Below are 19,334 nucleotides of genomic sequence, written 5' to 3'. Positions count from 1 at the left end.
TCAGCTCAGTCCCAGTGGACTCTGTCTTTCTCAGTTACATAACTATATCTCTAACTGCATTATCTGTCAGATACAGACCATTTATGATCATAAATCACACGCACCCAAACACACACTCTTCCCATAGCTGTTTGGTACATTGATTTCCTCTACCTTGATCTTTAGCATAGTGTCATGAATAATGCCCTAAATAAACACTATCGTTAAAGCTTTAACTAACATTAATAATTAATTCTTTAGATTTTAACTATTTGTCAAATACTGTTTAGTGGCTCAAGTGGACAAATCTCAACTCCATTTACTGTTCTAGTAGTTTATTTACATTTGCATTTAATACCTTTTTTTTTAACCTATTTTCAGCTCCAACCCAACCATGAGACAGTCTTTTCAGTCAGAGGTCATTAATTTGTCAAAGGCCTACGGGTCATCATGCATTTATGACATGCTATTAAAGTTGACTAGCAGCTGGTGTGATTGGAGACGAGCTTTATTGCAGTCGAGGAGGTGATCGTTGGGAAAGGTAGAGGAACCCGTCTCCAGCCTGAACTTGGCCATGGAGTCGACAAGAGTTGCCATCCTGGGTCTCTTTCTGCTGGTGGTGTTTGGATCATCCAGTGCCAAAGGTAAGAAAAAAAAGTCCTGACTTTGTCATACTAGTTAGTGTGCTCACTCTTAAACTTGTACTTTTGTCTTTATTAGTTTATTATTCTTCAGCTTCTTGTGGTTTTGGAACCTTCTTGGGAGCTTCCAACTTCTTGTATTTTCTTCTGGAAACTTTAGGGAAACTAAGACTGTTCCGCTCATTCATGATATTTGCTTCTATCCAGATTTTTGATATCTTTCTTTTTTTTTTTTTTTTTATATACAATTTTTCTAATTTTTTTTCTGCTTTGAATGCTCAGTCTCTGAAAATTCCACTCATCCTTGAGCCTTTCCAAATCATCTTCAGCTCCTTAAAACTCATTCATACTTTCAACTAGAAACTTCAACATTTGAACTTTAGACCATTATCCCCCTTAGTACTTTATCATATCAATTCAGCTTTGAAATACCTTTCATAGTTTTTTCTGTAATCATAGCTAAAGTTTTTTGCTCTGTCTCTTTATATCACATTAATTTAAACTCACTGTCACTGACACTTGAACAGATTATTCTTCCACTGATAACTACTTTCTTTCAGATCTTACACTTAAACTGACATTTCAACTGCTTTCATCTTTTGATTTCACGACACTTCAACTTTCAGTGGTTACACATTAACTTTCATATCTGCTGCATTCACTTATTTCTCTTCATATGACATTTAATCACCTTTCGGCTGACTGCACTTGACTGAAACCCTTTCAGGTGTCTGACTGCCACCTTTGAACACAGAAAAAAGAAAAACATGTGCAGCTATACCAGCCCACAGCTTCCCTTGTTCATACACAATTTACTTTGGGCACTTTCAGTGCTTACACCTCCACTTTCTTCTGTTCCAGCTGCAGATTTTCAGCAGCTAATGCATATAAATTGCAGATCAATTTTCTTCTTCCTGTTCTTCTTTCTCTTGCATTCACGCAAACCGGCACATTTGGTTTTTTCATGATATCATCACAGTGGCCTGAAAATGTTGGGCTTGATGTATGATGCTCACCTTTTTACCCTGGAGTCACACTTATTTTCTATTTTTCTATGTGCTGATTTAAAACTTAATCATCTCCAGTTCTGGACTTACTTTCTCCTCTCACTTTGTGCTCTGTCTCCCCCTTTCTTCCTACTAATTCCTCATCTTCCACCTTTCCTTTCATCCTCTGCAATCATTTACTCTTTTTGTACACTTTCCTAACTGCTCGTTCTGTAAAGGCCTGAACAAAGAGTAGTCATCTGGGTTTCTAATTCTGCTCACATTGATGTCTGGGTGCACAGAAGGTCTCTTTGACTCTGTGTTTATCACATGCTTGCTTTACATTTCTTCAAAGCATAAAGTTACACCTGTAGTGAGATAAGTGATTCTGGAAAGCACATGTGCCTAATCTGTAGCTTTTGTGCTGTAGTTGCTCATTGTTTTTTTTTTTGTAAACCTACTAGCGTTTCCCCAAAGTTTGGTTTGACTGATCTGACTTTTTAAAAAATGACATACCAATACACCAATGTATAGCCACACAACCAATAACACCGATAATGGACTGACACCATTCTGATGTGTTTGCCTATAGTTGAGGAGGAGAACCCGGAGTTCTGGAGGTCACAGGCGCGGAAGACATTGCAGTCAGCTTTGGACAGGAAGCTCAACACCAATATTGCCAAGAACATCCTGTTCTTCCTAGGAGATGGTAAATTGCACAACACAGTAATTTCCTCACGCTAATAACATTAGACAGCTTTGCCTGGATGAGTAGATAAGACAAGCAGAATCAGGAATTGCTGCCTGACCCACAAGTAACTTTGCTACCTGTCCCCACTGTTTCCCTGTCTCAGTTTCACAAAAACCAAAAGATTAACAAAAAAAAAAAAAATTACAAACAACTCAAAGAAAACAAGATATGGCTGCATACAGTGATTGAACAAGACTTCGCCACACTAGAGAGAGAGAGATATTTAAATAATAACAGAGGAAGTTATTGTATGACTACAAAATGGATGTGTGTGCATGTGTATTTGTGTGTGTGTGTTTCAGGCATGGGAATCACAACCTACACAGCAGCTCGTATCCTCAAGGGACAGCTGCAGAACCAGACAGGAGAGGAGACAGTGATGACAATGGACACCTTCCCCAACGTGGGATTGGTTAAAGTACACACACACACACACACGCGCACGCACGCACGCTCACACACACACACACACACACACACACACACACACACACACACACACACACACACACACATTCAGATGAATGAATGGACAGATGACCACGCACCTGCACACAAGTATGTAAATGTCATGTGCATTCATATCCATTCATTAATATAATCCAAGAGATTAATATAATCCCTACTACATGTTTGCTGTGCAAACTGTCACCCATGGGTGCTCTCACAAATTTGTCATAAAGTGAAGTCAATTCTATGTCTATAGCCAAAAATCCTGCCTCACAAGGCTTTACACGCCTTTATGACGCCCTCTACCCTGAATTTATGCATATCAATAGTTAGACTGAAGTTCTTTTTCAACTTGTGCACAGATGTGTAAGTACATGTGTGGGTGTACATTTTACAGTATACACCCCTGTGAATTTGTGTTCAGTCACAACAGACATGCGTTCAATATACATACTGGCCTGCAGAGCCAAAACTCAATATATTTGGTCAATATTGAGTTAAGAGCTAAATCTGACTCAACAAAAAAGTTTGGGGCATCTGTAAATCCATAAAAAGACATATTATATACCACAGAAATATAGAGTTTCCTCGAAAGTGAGCGTAAAAGTTTGTCACATTGCTACACTCTCTGTCACACGTAGACAACCAACTAACGTTAGCAAGCTAAGTCAACAGATCTATATCAAGTGAAAGCTAGCTGGCTAGCTATGGCTAGCCTTAGCTAAAGCTAAACAGATAGGATGGATATTTTTCAGGCCAAAAGTACATTCTAAAAACCTAAAATTTACCTGTCTTTTTGTTGAGAATGTATCTTGATGTTTTTATGCTTCTAATGTTCTCATACTGCATGCCTTTTATTTTATGCACTATATATATATATATATTGAATTAATTACAATTATATTCACAGAACACAGAACCCTCTGCACACCCTACATATATTCTGTTATTAATGCAAAGCAATAATACATTTCAAATTTACAGTAGCATTGCAGTAACATTTGACAAAGGGTTTACAAAGATAAAACCCACTTTCATGACATGATGACACTGAAAAGATCCAATCATAAATTAGATAACCACCTGTGTGTAAAAATTAAGAGTCAAAGAGATGTTTATGGAAATAGAGTTGGTATTAAAAAATGTAAGCTGATATTTAAAGGTGTGTTTTCAGTTCATTATTAGGGTTCCATTTATTTGATAGATTACTGTGCTGTAATTGTTGTCTCATTTGCTAATTTCTTATGATCTTTTTTTTCTCTTTTCTGGTATAACTATTTTCTGGTGCAAGGCCAATCTCCCACACAGGGAACGTTAATGTTTAAAGCGTATTTTATCCATCAGTATATTTTAATCAAACTTATCTTTGTGTGTGTGTGTGTGTGTGTGTGTGCTGTGCAGACCTATAGCGTGGACTTCCAGATTCCAGACAGTGCAGCCACAGCCACAGCATATCTATGTGGAGTGAAAACCAACCTGAACACCGTAGGCGTGAGTGCAAAGGCACGCAACGGAGTCTGCAAGACTGAGAAGGGCAACGAGGTCACGTCCATTCTCAAGTGGGCCAAAGATGCTGGTAAAACTAACCCAGGAAAAATGTAAAAATAATAAAGTATTGTAAACCTTTTTGTACTTTCTAAGAGGCTCAAAAGGGTCAACATTCCCTTCTCACACATTTTTCTATTTGTTTTGGGGATTTGAACTGGTGACATTTGAGTCACAATGATAATCTAATAATAGTGATAGCCTTAGTTGCTTTTATAGAACAGGTAGAGGGGTTAGTGTTGAAAACAAGAATTGTTCAGACTTGAGATGGATTTTTCCATTAGAGATGTTATTTAAGGAGCGTTAAAGAGTGAAGCTAGTACTAATAATTGTTTCGCTAAGTTTGAAATTTGATGGAGAGCAAGTCATTCTGAACTACCCCAGTGTGTTGCCACAACTAAAAAGATATTTAAAAAAAACTACTAGTTTTTGAATAATGGAGCATTGGCCTCGCATCAGACCTCTGAATTGCCCACAACTTTTAAAAAAATCATCGATTCAAAAAGGTCTGATGTTGTCCTCATTGAAGGTGGTTTCTTTGGTTGTTGCAAGTGAGATTAAGAATGGGCACATCATCTTCCTGTACCAGATTCAGAAAAAGTGCAACAGAAAAATGTCTACAACAGTGACAACAAGTGTGAATAAGATCAATGTAGCTGTAGAAATAAAAACTCTTAAATCAGAACATTTGTTCGATTGATGTTGAAAAGAACTCCTAAAAACCACTACAGACATTACTGGAGGGATAATAATGCAGGCTGTCTTCAAATGCTGCTGTGACTGAAGCAACAAATGGGATTTTGTCACTCTTTGTTGAGGAGCAGGCCCTGCCGTATCACAGTTTAGCTCTGGCTCCTGTCACAAGAAAATCCCTCAGGTCTTATACAGCTTCAGCAAAACCCGATTTTACAGCTGAGCGCTCTGCTGTGAGCTGCAGTGCCCCGTCAGAGTGGTATTACAGGGGCCATCAGGGAGCTGGAAGCAACAGCAGCCTGCGGCCACAGGTTACACTGCAGGATAATGTGCTGCACAGGGAAGCACCGAGACTCTTATCATGTTCCACTGTTATCAGCGACCATAAATATCTCATAAAACACACACAGCGTGCCATGGCCCTGACCCCAGCACAGCACTAGTGACTGACATCAGGTGTGTGAATGTGCGTGCCCTGCATAGTCCGGGGAAGCTATTTTTTGTCTTTGAGGACTCTCTTTGATGTCATAAAAACACAGTTTAGAAATGGTTCTTTTAGCGAAGTCCTGAAATCGTTCTCCTTACAACCTTTATGTTACTAGGAAGGAACATCTAAACCTAGGCCCCAGGACCTCTAGGTTCCTAAAATAAATCTGAGGTGCTGCGACAGAATTTGCAAGACAGGGAAGAAGAAAAAAAACATTTTTGGGACACAAATATTTTATTGATTAATCAATAAAAAGTTTTGTTTTTAAATGTCGGCAAAGTGTTAAAAAGGCCCATCACAATTTTTCGAGACACTATTATGATGACATCTTGCTTTGTCCAAAATACAAAGATATTCAGATAATATCATAGAAGACTAGAGGAACTAGGAAATATTCACATTTTACAGCCTAGTATCAATGGTTTTTGCTATTTTTGGCTTGACTTAAATGAATAATCTATTATCAACACTGTTGCAAATAACTTTTCTGTCATTCAACAAATCAATTGACCAGCTAATCATCACAGCTCGAAAACCAGTGATTTAAGCTCTTCAGTTGCACTCACAACAGACCAGTGGGACCATTATTCATTGTTTTGCATTGTCAAGCATTGTACAAAACCACAAATCTTCATCCAAAATCTGTCAGTGTCCAAATTTAAAGAGGAATTCTGGGTATAAAGGTGGTTAAAGAGACAATAACTGAATTTACTACCCCGATTACAACGTAATCATAATATACAGTATCCAGAGGAGGTGGAGAAAGTTGCTGATTAATGACTGAAGCATTCTATACATACAGGCGTATATACATCTACTGTACATTGAGCATGAAACAAATTGATCTTGTAGGAAAGTCTGTTGGGATTGTAACAACCACACGGGTTCAACATGCTACCCCAGCAGCCAGCTACGCCCACAGTGCCAGCAGGAAGTGGTACAGTGATGCCGACATGCCAGATGCCGCGAAGAAGAACGGTTGCACCGACATCGCCTCGCAGCTCCTCAGAAACACAGACATAGATGTGAGATTCTCCGCCCTCACATCATTCTGGTGTTAGCTTTTTCTGTTTTGTTTTACAGGTGTTAAATTGAATATAAATGTGTGTGTGTGTGTATGTGTGTGTTTCCAGGTGATAATTGGTGGTGGCAGAAAGTACATGACCCCCAAGGGCACCAAGGACCCAGAATACCCCAGGGATTACTCCTCCTGGGGCATAAGAAAAGACGGACGCAATCTCATCAATGAGTGGCAGAGCTTGAAAACTGGAAAGGTAGAACCTTTTAACCAGGAACACAGCCTTTTTACAGCAACAGCTTCAGGGAGGAGTCTCAGACAAAAGGGAAGTTGCAAAATTATAAATGGATGGGTAATGGAAGGTAGCAAGGTATAAAATCGGAACACTGAACAACAAGTAAGTTTAATTTTTTTCTCTAAATATCTGACAGGGCTGAAGTCTCCCTGTTCAAGAGTAACTACACCCAGAGTAAAAGCTCTGCATCTGCTGCCGTGAAGTGCAGCCATTTTTCACCTTGCTGCTTAGTCTGGTCCCACCCCAACTGTGACGTAACAGTGTAGGACGGTAATAGTTGTATTGTTTTGTTGTGTAGTTGTTATCTTTTTAGTGGAGCTGCATTAGGTAGAATACAAGCATGACAACACAATACAGTTAGTACAATTAGCTAATATTTAAGGTTGATTATCTGAGTTTTTTAATAACTTTTTTAATAACTTTTTTAATAATGCCACTAAACAGGGTAAGGGTGTGCTAATTGAATCTATTAATATATCAATACTTTTGTAATATCAGCATCAATAATTCTTTTTTTTTCTCTTTTAAAGGGTCATTTCTCCTAAATTACATCAAAACCCATTTCTCACTTGATATGAATTGTACCTCGTCATGCAGATAGTTTCAGGTTTTTTTTCTGCGCTTTGAGAAATCCACCTGTTAAACCTCTGTGTAGGAAAACAGTAAGGACCTGAGAGCAGTGAGAGACAGGAGACTGATGACATGTTCAAAAAGTGTTACAGCTGTCTGTACAGTCCCTCAATTTATTGGCGGACCTTGCTGACTCCTATGGACTATAGATGACCTTCAATCTATTCTGACTATTCTCTGGTAAATGCAGACATGAAACTCAAGACTCAGCACCCTGGAAACATTAACAGCGGATATATATATATATATATATATATATATATATATATATATATATATATATATATGATAGGAAACAAGTGGAGCCAATGATTAGGTAGCCTTTCCACTTGAGAGAGAGAGAGAGAGAGGATAGCATTGACATTCTCCTGCCACCTCACTAAAAGTCTTTATGGCAAAGATTTGCACCAAATAAATAGTTCCAGTGAATACTTTTCACAGCAAGGTCTGTAGATTACGTGGAGTACCATGGGTGCAGATTCTGGAAAGAAACATTAAGTGTGTATCCATCCACCTGTGTTTATGTGCATAAAAAACCTGTATAGAAATGCCAGAAATTTAAAAAAAAAAAAGTTGAAATACTACTAAAAATTTTTCACACTTGGAAAAAGACTTGGCAAGTAAATCGTGACAGATATGAAGAATGAAAGAAACAAATGTCATATTTTCCACATCATTTTTTTTTCATTTAAGGTTTGAATGGAGCTCTTTTAATTTTGTCATCTCGTTGTGCACTCTTCTTCTGCAATGGTTTAATGGCACGTGACTGGAGAATTAGCACCAGCTATTTATCTCTGTGAACCATCTTCTAATATTTTCCAAACTGTAGTGGATGGAAACATGCAATTTGCATTTTCTCTTGCAGATTTTCTGGACATTTATTTAAAATTTTTGTTATATTTGAATGGAAACTTGACTATTGTTGTTGAGATTTTCAAATGAGTTTTCCAATGCATGAAGAACAACAATCGAAATTCCATTTACCTCCATTGTATTAGTGATGAAACAGAATTTTCAATGATGGATATCCCAGAATGTCTGCACCTAATTCTAAAACTATCTGTATAGATAGATACTACTAGGTGGGAATCTACAGATTGTTAAGAAAAACACTGTCAGGAGAGAACACTTAGTATTTGAGGTAAATGTACCGCAAACACTGACTCATGCAGCAAAAAAAAAACTCATCTAATGACTGATAAAAGGACAAAGACCTTCACTATCTTCCTCCTGCTCAGTTTGTCAATGTGTGTGTCCTGTGTGTGTCACACAGGTAGCCCACTATGTGTGGAACAAAACAGATTTCGATGCTGTTGACCCTGAAACCACAGACTACCTAATGGGTGAGTTTTTTTTTTCTTTTTACCTCGTTTTGCTCTCATATTCTTCTCTTTCCAGGAGAGTAGTACATGAAGGTAAAACATTCCCATCAGGCACTTGAAGAACATAACATCAATAGTCCTGTAGTGTCTTTGTTTGACTCACCAGCTTAGTTACATCATCTTGACATGTCATTCTTGAATACACTACTCATGTTTTCAATCAAACTACTATACCTGACCTACATAACGTTTTCAGGGCGCTGTAGCAGAACTACTACACTTTGAGTTTAAATTTGCTCTCACTGAAAATTTGGGCATCACCTTCAATTGAAGGACAATAAATAAAACAAATTAATCAGTCTTATAATCAGGAGTAGTAAGCTCTCAATTCAGGGTCTCGGTCTCAGCTCTGAAGGCATACACAAGACTATGACGTGGTGATAAATTAGGATAATAATTAGAGCTGAATGACTGTAAGTATATGAATAAATGAGGTATTAATAATGAGCACATAACAGTATTCAAAAACAGATGAATAAAGTTGAAATTTGAATGACAAAATGAACTGGTCACTTAGTCTGGCAATAGTGAAATGAAGTGTGGAATTAAGACTTACCTGAGAATGACCGAACGCTCTGGGAAAATTTACTTCTCTAGGACTTAAAATTACGAATGCAAAGCACTATCACATCAACTCTCATCACAGACCGCATAAATTAAGCTTAGCTACTTTTGCAGCGTTGTCTTGGAGCTGGCCCCTTTCAGCTAGATATTAAGTGGTTCAGTGCTAACTCCACTTGCAGCTCCCCAGTGAGGCATTGCCATGCAAGGAGGGTCTGATAGTGGGGCTGCTCATTTGATGGCCTCCCTCCAGTGGATTGATTTTAAGACTGATTAGGACTATTTAGAAGGAGATTAATTTAATTGACATATATGTACAAAAATCACACACTTCATCCTATTTTCACTATGGTCAATCAACAATGATTTTAAAAATAAATTATGTATAAGAAAATGTTCCATAAAATATCAAGAACAGCATATAGTTTGACCATAATCACAGTGCGGCACATCAAGAAATTGTTCAGAATTGTACAAGACTAGTTAACTTTCAAGATGATGTGATCTGTCACTGGGTAAATGGGGGTTAAAGAACAACTAATTTGTTTAACAGATTAATAAAGTACAATCCTACAGTGTAGTATAATAACTATATATATACCAAATCACCTTAAAGGTTACAAAAGGCTACAGCAACATACCTTTCCATGGTCATTGGGTGGCAGTGTAGTCACATGGCAAACAACGCATTACATTTTTCATTTTATAACTTGGCCCTTTTCACATCACAGAGACATGGGAGTTGAACTCATTTTAATAAAAAACATTTTCTGAGTAATATCAGCTCGATTACTGAATGGTTGAACAGATGATTCATGTTTAGACATGTACTTAACTAAGGATAGAATACCAGGGGTATGTCACTTAAGGAATGCATATTTTATGGTAGGTGCCTGGCAGCTTTCTTATCACGGAGGCTCACTCAGGGAGTGTGAGAGAGAAAGATAGTATGTGGTGTTTGTGTGTGTCTAAAACAGAGAGAGAGAGAGAGAGAGCGCAGATCATCGTGTGTTTTAGTTGTGATGATTTTCCAGTTGTGAAATATATTTAAGTTTGTTGAATAAAACCTTTGCCTCTGCTCCATGGACACTTTATCTTGTCTGTTCCTTTCCTTGAGGTTCACAGTGACTGACAAAAGGTGATAAAGTGAGTTCATGTCCCTTGTTAATTTTGTTATCATCTCAGATCATCAGCCCCTCTGGGTTGGAGAAGAGTTGTGCCTTGCCTGGTCAATGATGATTCTGAAACTTTTATTGTGAGAGGTGAGAAGGGCATTTGGGAAAGTCCTCAGCATATCTGAAAAGTTTTATTATGGAAGGTGAGAAGGACATTTGGTGGGTCCAGGGAGTCTGAAAAATGTATATGTTTTCCACCATATGTTTTCTCACTGGAATGCAACAATAGGGAATGTGTCCCCACTACAGTGTCAAAACATTCACACAAATTCATTCACAAACTACCACAATGGAACGAAAAGGTTAGTGTCCATGCATGTACACACTGCATATACATATGAATATACACTACAGAGTTATTTAATGTTGCATTATTAGATTTTTTTTGTTTGTTTTGTTTAGCTTTGGGGGCAGTGAATCAACAGTAACATTAGCTTATTCAGTTGTTAGGGTAGATGTGCAAGCAAACAGTGGCTTATTTGCACATCCAGCAGACAAAGGACAGAATTAGCATTAGCATTAGAATTCATTTGAAGTCATGATTGTGCCCATCTCAAAAATATAAGGCCAGTATTCACACTTTTAGCTCTTTTTTTGGTGTCCACCAACTCCAGAGAAAAATATCTGGCTCTTCAACAGCTAAATACTCAAATATGTTCACCAGCTAGTTGCCTACTTGGTCTACCATTGCTGGGCAGGAAGTGTACAGTCAGTCTGATGTATCATGTCAGCAAACTCAGTGTCTTCTTTACGGTGTGTGATGATGCAGAGGAGATGTAGAGATTTAGTCATCATGCTATTTCTTTCTGCCTACCCCTGTAGAGACTGGATTTTTCCCCTGGACTGTGGTTTATCACTTCCTGTGTGCTGAAAATAGTAATAGTAGTAGGAGGATGGGACTCCCTTTTCTGCTGCACCTCCACTGTGGGCTGATAAAATGGATGCGCTGTATTTTTACACAAAGCTTTGGCTGTTGTATTGCTTTATTTGGTTTAACGCTCACCCCTCAGCTCTGTTTGAACCTGGTGATCTGCACTTCGAGGTGGAGAGGGACCCAAGCATGGAACCATCCATCGTCGAGACCACAGAAAAGGCCATCCGTATTCTCCAGAAAAACCCTAGAGGCTTCTTCCTGCTAGTGGAGGGTGAGGACAAGAGCTTCAACCACCTTCCACACACTCCCATCTATTATTCTGCCAATCAAAGGTTGGGTAATGAAATCCCCTGGTAGATGAAGGTTCTGCTGAAAATAGGAAAAAAACATGTGGTTGGTCCAGTTGGATCAATTGCATCATTGGCCTGATAACTGTCACAAAGGGGCCCCAAGTGGCAACTAAATGACTACAATACATTAATCGTGGTGGTTTACTAAAATATCAATATGTGTTTCATAAAAGAGTGTCTTCATCATTGACATTTGGTTCATTTGAGGCATTCCTCACGGGATCTCCTATATGGCAGCTACTTCCAGAATATATCAGGCTGGAGAACAGTTTGTTCCTGCAGTGGATCCGACTTGACATTGACTCTGCATACAGCTCAATGTGTTTACCGCAGTGTATGTTAGTGGAGTGTGGCTAGCTGACGTGTTTTGGTTCCACACTGCTGCCTCACTGGCCTCCTCATTTATCTCTACTTTAAAATGAGGCAGCTGCTTAGGGATTCCATAACGCAACAGAATGTCTGAACAATGACTTTAAAATAACAGGCAAATGTATAAATATAAGCAGGCATATGGTGCACCCAATCACTGACAGTTCACTGAGACCACAACTTATTAACCACAGTCTACTTCAATTTCCAGTATAGCTGTTGAAGAGGACAGGTGCTAGAAGAGTTTTCTAAAGTAATAAAAAAAAGTTTATATGAGCTAGATCTCCCAGCAAGAGGGCTGATATAACATTCACCTTTGTTTCTCTGCCGCCCCTTTCCAAATATATGTTTTATTCCAAGAGTAATTTTTCAGAGTCACTTCTATATGAAAAAAAGTTGTCTTCTCACCTCTACTGGTATACTGTATATGCAGAGATCTATTGCATTTTCTGGGAAGTTTTCTGAATATCTTGTAGAATGAATACTTGATTTAGAGCAATCCACAGAGAAAGTCCAAGTCAAGTCAAAAGTCATTTTCAGAGAATCATTTTAGACATATTCAAGTGATGTCTCAAGTCATTTGGGACAAGTCCAGAATCTGAGACATCTGAGACACTTAGCTTAGAGTTAATGGTCAAGTCATTCAAGACAAGTCCAAGATGTGTGTTAAGGCGCAGTAGACAAGTTTTTGTCAAGTCTCAAGTCATTTGAAAAAAAAAAGTAAAGTGTTAACTAATTTGAGACAAGTCCTATTGAAGTCTCAAGTCATTTGAGAAAAGTACAGATCACGTTTCAGGTCATTTGCAAGAAGTCCAAGTCAAGTCTTAGACAAGTTCCAAGTTAAGTCTCAAGTTTTGTAGTAACAAGTCTCCTGTCAAGTTCCACGTCTGTAAGGACAAGCCAAAGTCAAGAGACAATTCTTCAGAAGCAAATTGCTATTCAGATGCATCTTTTAGGTCTCCGAACATTATTCATCAAAGTTACAGGCTGCTAAAAAAATGCCTTAGATTTATTTTTTGCATAACTAAGATAAAGATATTTTAATGTATAGGACTAATTAAATATTCACAGTGCATGCCGATGAAAGTCCTGCTTGTCGCTTTCTCATTTATTTTTCATTACCTCCACCAAGGAGTCAAGGAGGTTTGTTTGTTTGTTTGTTTGTTTGTATGTCAGTAGGATTACATAAAAACTACTGATACCAATCAGTACCAGAAGCCTTCACTTCACCAATCATCATCTTTAACCCTTCCCTCCCCATGTGGTCAGGTGGGCGTATCGACCAGGCTCACCACGCTGGCCGGGCTTACATGGCCCTCCATGAGACGGTTGCTTTTGACGATGCCATCGCCAAGGGCCTTGAACTGACCAAAGAGTATGAAACTCTCACTATAGTGATGGCTGACCACTCCCACCCTGTTACCTTCAATGGATACCCATTTCGAGGGCAAAGCATTCTAGGTAATTATGAACTGACTTCAGTTCTTTCTTCTAAATTTCGTTGCAAAATCTTTGAGATGCAGAGGCTTTACGTTATTAATGTAATATCAAGTATTGTAGCAGGCATACATCTGCTCAGTCCTTTTTCCACACATAACGAGAGTTTACCTCCTTTGAGAGAAAAAAGGAGGTAAACTCCATCCTTTGCTCCATCCAGCTATTGCCCCTCCAGGTGTGTTTATATCCCATGAGAATAGACACCCAAGGTGGCATTTTGTGCTTATTTTGTGTGTGGTTGTGTGTGTGTAATGCCTCTTTGTGCACCGCCAGCTTTCTCTCAGCTTCAGTTTGCTTCTGCCACCAGCAGCTTGACATTTCCTCTGCTTTTTCTCCCCTGCAATTACAACCCGCGTAAACACATATAGCCAGCAGCCTTTCTGTCCCTCGCCTTTCTATTTCAGGCCCTTGCTTTCTCCCCATCTCTCTTCCTTCTACCTGACTCTGACACTCGAAATTGCTGCCCCTCTCTCACTTACATTATTCTGCCTAAGTTGTCCTCGCTCTATCAGTTTTTCTCACCTGTTAATCTCCCTTTGGAGCGCCTCTTTATTGAGCCTACTTACTCTCTACTTTCTTCCTCTTTAAATTCCTTCAACTCTCTGACTCCTCTCCATCACTGTTCTCTCTCCTTTACCTGGTGGTTTAAAATCTGAGATGAATCCACCACATTCACAGAGGGATAGCGTGTAATATCAAAACATTAGGTTAGCATTAGCAGTAACTTGATAGAGCTCTGGTCCAGCTGTAGAGGGGTGAACAGTAAAGTTGGAGGCTGATATCACTGAGATAAAATTACAAACAATAACACTGAATTACATGCTGCATCTTTTTCGGTGAATCCCTTGTACGTAGCTAGGCAGATGGACTGTGGTGCAGGAATGCCACCTGCCACTAACAATAAAAGCTAATATATAGAGAGTTAATCACAGAATGTAATGAAATGAAACGCATTGAGTGGCTATTACAGAAAAAATGCTGGCCATAAATAGTATAAAGAAAAGGGTTGATTAAATGTAAGTTGTTTTTGAAAGCTGCGAGCACCACAGAGGTGGTGGAAGAAATCTTGAAAACCTGAACAAATCTAGTTATATATCTGCGAGGCTACATACAGTTGGAGGACAATAAAAAATGATCTGTTTTCTCTGTTAACCATCCCTCTACCTAAGTTTTTCTTCTCTGATTAACATTGAAGAGTCTCTCAAAAAGGTCTAAAATGCTGTTTTAAAGGTATTGCGTCTCTACCCTGCCCAAAATAAAACCCCCACAAATATATCAGTATCAGCCTTCAAAAGCCATATTGATTGAGCATTTGTGTTAACTTCCTGCTGTTCCCACCTTTCTGCTCTCTCTTCCTGTCCTATCCTTATTTTACCCTCATCCTCCTCCACGGTGCAGCAGTGATTAATGTGCTTGTGAAACTCTGAGCTCTTCATCAGCAGGGTTACTCGTCAGGCTAATGGCTCATATAGAGAGAAACACTGAGATACTCAACCAGCTCTAGACCTCCTTCGGCACCCTGGGGATCCAAAGACCTGTGTGTGTGTGTATATGCATGTGTGCATGCGTTTAGCAAATTGAGTCAGAGAGAAGCAACAGAAAAATGTAAGCAATAACTCAAAGATAATGTTTGATGGTCTGTCTGTATTCTCCAGGTAAATCACCCCTGTGGGGCAAAGACATGCTGCCTTACACCACGCTGATGTACGGCAATGGGCCCGGACACAAAATCACCAATGGCAAACGCCCTGATATTCGCAGTGTTAACACCAGTAAGATATACTAATTATTTCTTCAGCCAGTAATTCATAGTTATTTCTTTATTTTCTATAGCTTGAGTGTGTTCAACGACAGAAAAACTGGAAACAAAGACTGGGAATGAGAAAACTATTTCCAAAGAACTGGAATGGCTTTTAGATTTTACCCTCCTGTATGTAGATCCATATTCTACAACACAGTATAACTTTCCTTATTAGGGCCGATTGAAATGGCTATATTTATTATTATTATTATGAAAAATTAATCACATGTTTAAGGGGCAAAAGGTGCTTGAAAACTCAAGAAACTTTGCACATGCATCAGAGGTGGTGAAAATTTTTTTTGTTTTATGTGTCTTGCATATGGGTGTGGCAAAATTTCAACGAAATTCCAAAACTTACAAAAAAGTCATCCATTATTAAATTACTGTGCAATTTTGGTGCAGTTTTTGCAAAATACTAACAAACTCCTCCTAGAGAACTAGTCAGATCGACTTCAAATTTGGTCAGTGCAATATAAAGACCTTTGCAATTCTAAATTGCAAAGCTTTTAGCATCACAAAGTTTTCATTGAACACTGTGTCTGCGGCGGCACGGAAAATTCCGATGTTTCGCATTGGAAGAGGAAGTTGTTGTAACTCAAATATACATTGTCTAATCTGCCCCAAAGTTCATCAGTGTAATAAAAACCTGAAATAGCCCGAAGACAGCTACATGCAAATATTCAGATATAGTCATAGCACCACTGACTGGTGACATGTTTTCTAATTTGATGTACTCCTCCTAGCCTGTTGACCCTTTTCACCTCAACCGTGGTCAGAAAATCCTCAAGACCTTGATGATGCTTTTAATGTCAAAGTTGTGAGTTTTCATCGATCATTGTTGTCCTGGCAGCAAATTTTTTTATTTCGGCGTGAAACAGAACGTTGTTGTTGTGGGGGTAGGGATGCTTGAAAACTTACAAACCCTGGTACATGTGTCAGAAGTAGCAGAAACTGATATCTGATATGGGTCTCAGGATTGGGTCTGGCAAAATGGCTCAGTAGCGCTCCCTACAAAATTCAGCGAAGTAGAAAGTAGGTGAAAACATTCTAGAAATTCGGTAGCCAGAGATAACATCTCAAGATTTACAAAAAATTTTCTTGGAGCCATACCCTAAACCCAACAGTAACTCAGCCTTTTTTAATCTACTGTGCAATTTTGGCAAAGCTTTGCCATTTACAGGCGTTGTTCTTTAACAAACTCCTGCTAGAGAATTAATCAGATTGACGTCATATTTGATAAGTCTAATGCTAAATTTCAAAGATTTTCGGTTCTTATTGAACGGTGTGTCCGTGGTGGCATGGCGAATTTCGACGTCCCACCATAAAACAGGAAGTTATTGTTACTCAAATATATGTTGTTAAACCTGCCCCAAACTTCACGTTGCATAAGAGTCTCAGCCTAAAGATAGCTACATGCCAAGATTCGACCTGCATTAACTCTGTGTATACCAGTCCCCCCACGGGCTAAGATTGCAGGCCCGTTCAACGCTGCTTGCAGCTTTAGTCGTGTAATTACTTACAGTCTGTCTTTCTCTGACATTTTTTTGCGATTTAATTTTCATATATTTTTTTATAAACCAAAAAAGAAAATGACAGTTCAGTTCAGGTAATATGAATCATAATGAGATACATGTAACAAGTAAATCAACAAAAATCTGTTTAAAGGAGTGTAAGTTTTTAATTAAGAAATGAAAACTGTAAATAGCATGTAATCAGACAGTTCCTCTTTACTTTCCCCACATGGATGATTAAAATTGAATCTCATTTTATCAGCATTAGTAACTAATATTCATTCATACTTCAGTTAAAGCTGCATTAACTGATTTTTTTGCCCCTTGGGGGCAGTGCAACAAGCTGTAATCAAACACATATATTATCACCTTATTAAATTGTTATGACTCATGTGTTAATGTCAGAAGCTGATTATTTAAACACTAAGCAGACGCAGAGCAACATTAGCATTCATTTGGTGTTGTGTTCATGTCCACCTGATGAATATGAATTTGTTGTTGATGTAAAAAAATATCGATCATAGCAGCTTTAAATTCAAACCATTGGAATAGCAGTAATAATATTATTTGTCGTTACTGGACAAATGCAAAAAGAATGTAATGTAATATTTCTGTGTCTCCCAGAAACTAAAGACTACATCCAGCTGTCTGCAGTGCCCACAGAGTCGGCCACCCACAGCGGAGAGGATGTGGCCGTGCTCGCCCGAGGACCCATGGCTCACCTCTTCCAGGGCGTCCAGGAGCAGAACTACATCGCCCACGCCATGGCCTATGCTGCCTGTGTGGGCGCCGACCTGAGGCACTGCCAGGGGCTAACTGAAGCACCTGTGGGTAACACTATCTTCACCGATGATAAGAACGGACATGGTGGAGCTCGTGGCTCAGCTGCTCTAGTCAGTAGCCTCCTCAGTGTGCTGCTGGCATTTACCCTGCTGATGTAAGATCCCTTTCCTTGGTGAATCCTATTGACCTCATTCCACTGGCAACATTAAAGGGATCAGAGGTCAGCTTGATAGAGGAGTGGGCAGGGATTCAGAGACTTGCTGAAGGAAAATGAGCGGATGTTTGCCGCTGTGGCTTTTTGAACCAGGGTTTTCCCCATCTTCCAAAGGTTGAAAAGAATCATTACCGCTAGTGTCTATTCTCCAATCGATGAAGGAGAATGGGCACTAACACTGTAAAAATAATAACCTATTGGATGTGAATTCATCTTGTTTCTGCTTTAGCAGTTTACTGAATCCCTGTGTTAAACCAATAAACCTGTCATTGAATAAAGAGTTGGTTTTTCACTATATTGTTGTCTATATAAAACAATGTATATGTAATGTGTTGCTTTCAACTTTGTAACAATGCATTTTTAAGTCAATCAGATGGGTTTTTGAATGGTTTATTTAGCTGAAGAAATGGAAGAAATCATAATGGAACTTATTCCTTCAATTTATCTGAAAAGTTCAAAGTTGCCCAATTGGGAGATATAAGATTTTCTTGGAGAGTGATGAGTGTAAGCTTCAAAAACAAATTGACCGATTCCAATTTTCTGCATCAAGTTTCATGTTGAAACATCCATGTTACAGAATGCTGTTGTCGTCCAATTCTTATCTCCCAGCACATTTAAAGGAATAACTCTCCATTTTAGGAAATATGCTTATTGGTTTTCTTGCCAAGAATTAGACAAGATGATTTACACCACACTCATATTGGAGTGCAAGTATGGAGCTAGGACTAGGAGTTTCTGCTTGTTGTATCTCATGGTCATGGAGTTTGCCAAGAAATATTTCCGACATGTTAACGACAACTTGTTGTTTTTACACATCAAAGATGAAAACACAAAATACAACTAATAAATCAGTGGATTTCTTTTTTTTACTTTGGAGAGATCCAGACTAGCATTTTCTCCGTTTCCAGTCTTTATGCTAAACTAAAATAATCCCCTGTTGGATCCAGCTTCATATTTAGTGAGATTCTTCAACGTGTAACTCTCGGCAAGCAAACCCTGTAAGCATATTTCTCCAAAATCTGGATATGTTCTTCGAAGTTTGTATTTATGATTTGAAACATGCACCTATTCCGATATAGATGATCCATCAATGTATTTACTGATATTTTAAAATACAGGAAAATTAATTCATTCACGGTTGTCTACATACAGTAAGTTCCTCAGGCTGCACTTTGAGCTTGACAGCATGCATAACATATACATGTATATTTTCATATACGGCTTGTGTCAGACTATATTTATATGATTAAATAGCTTTGTATATTTGCTAAAACAACAAAGGATACTGATATTGTCTCGGTAAATGAAATTTCAGTTTATAAAAATTATAATTTTTCTAACC

At 38.6% G+C, this 19,334-nt stretch overlaps 1 protein-coding gene across 1 annotated transcript; it reads left to right on the top strand.

Moving 5' to 3' along the window:
• Positions 1-541: 541 nt before the first annotated feature.
• On the top strand, positions 542-18,853 carry alp3 (alkaline phosphatase 3). Its single transcript, XM_040131038.1, has 11 exons — positions 542-623; positions 2,199-2,315; positions 2,660-2,775; positions 4,209-4,383; positions 6,385-6,557; positions 6,666-6,806; positions 8,749-8,818; positions 11,604-11,738; positions 13,456-13,647; positions 15,339-15,455; positions 17,620-18,853. The coding sequence occupies exons 1-11, from the start codon at positions 554-556 to the stop codon at positions 17,934-17,936; spliced, it is 1,623 nt and encodes a 540-aa protein (XP_039986972.1). The 5' UTR covers positions 542-553; the 3' UTR covers positions 17,937-18,853.
• The last annotated feature ends 481 nt before the right edge of the window (positions 18,854-19,334 follow it).

Source organism: Xiphias gladius, chromosome 7 (genome assembly GCF_016859285.1).
Source record: "Xiphias gladius isolate SHS-SW01 ecotype Sanya breed wild chromosome 7, ASM1685928v1, whole genome shotgun sequence".
NCBI classification, from domain to species: Eukaryota; Metazoa; Chordata; class Actinopteri; order Istiophoriformes; family Xiphiidae; genus Xiphias; species Xiphias gladius.
The sequence above is the reverse complement of the archived record's forward strand: the minus strand, read 5'-3'. Positions and strand labels throughout refer to the sequence as shown.

What these genes read in the sequence shown, in the direction of transcription:
- alp3 (XM_040131038.1), top strand. Translation starts at nt 554, where the DNA reads ATGGAGTCGACAAGAGTTGCCATCCTGGGTCTCTTTCTGCTGGTGGTG. An exon ending in CCTGTTCTTCCTAGGAGATG is followed by an intron (nt 2,316 to 2,659) that starts GTAAATTGCACA and finishes TGTGTGTTTCAG; the next exon opens with GCATGGGAATCACAACCTAC. An exon ending in AGAGCTTGAAAACTGGAAAG is followed by an intron (nt 6,807 to 8,748) that starts GTAGAACCTTTT and finishes TGTGTCACACAG; the next exon opens with GTAGCCCACTATGTGTGGAA.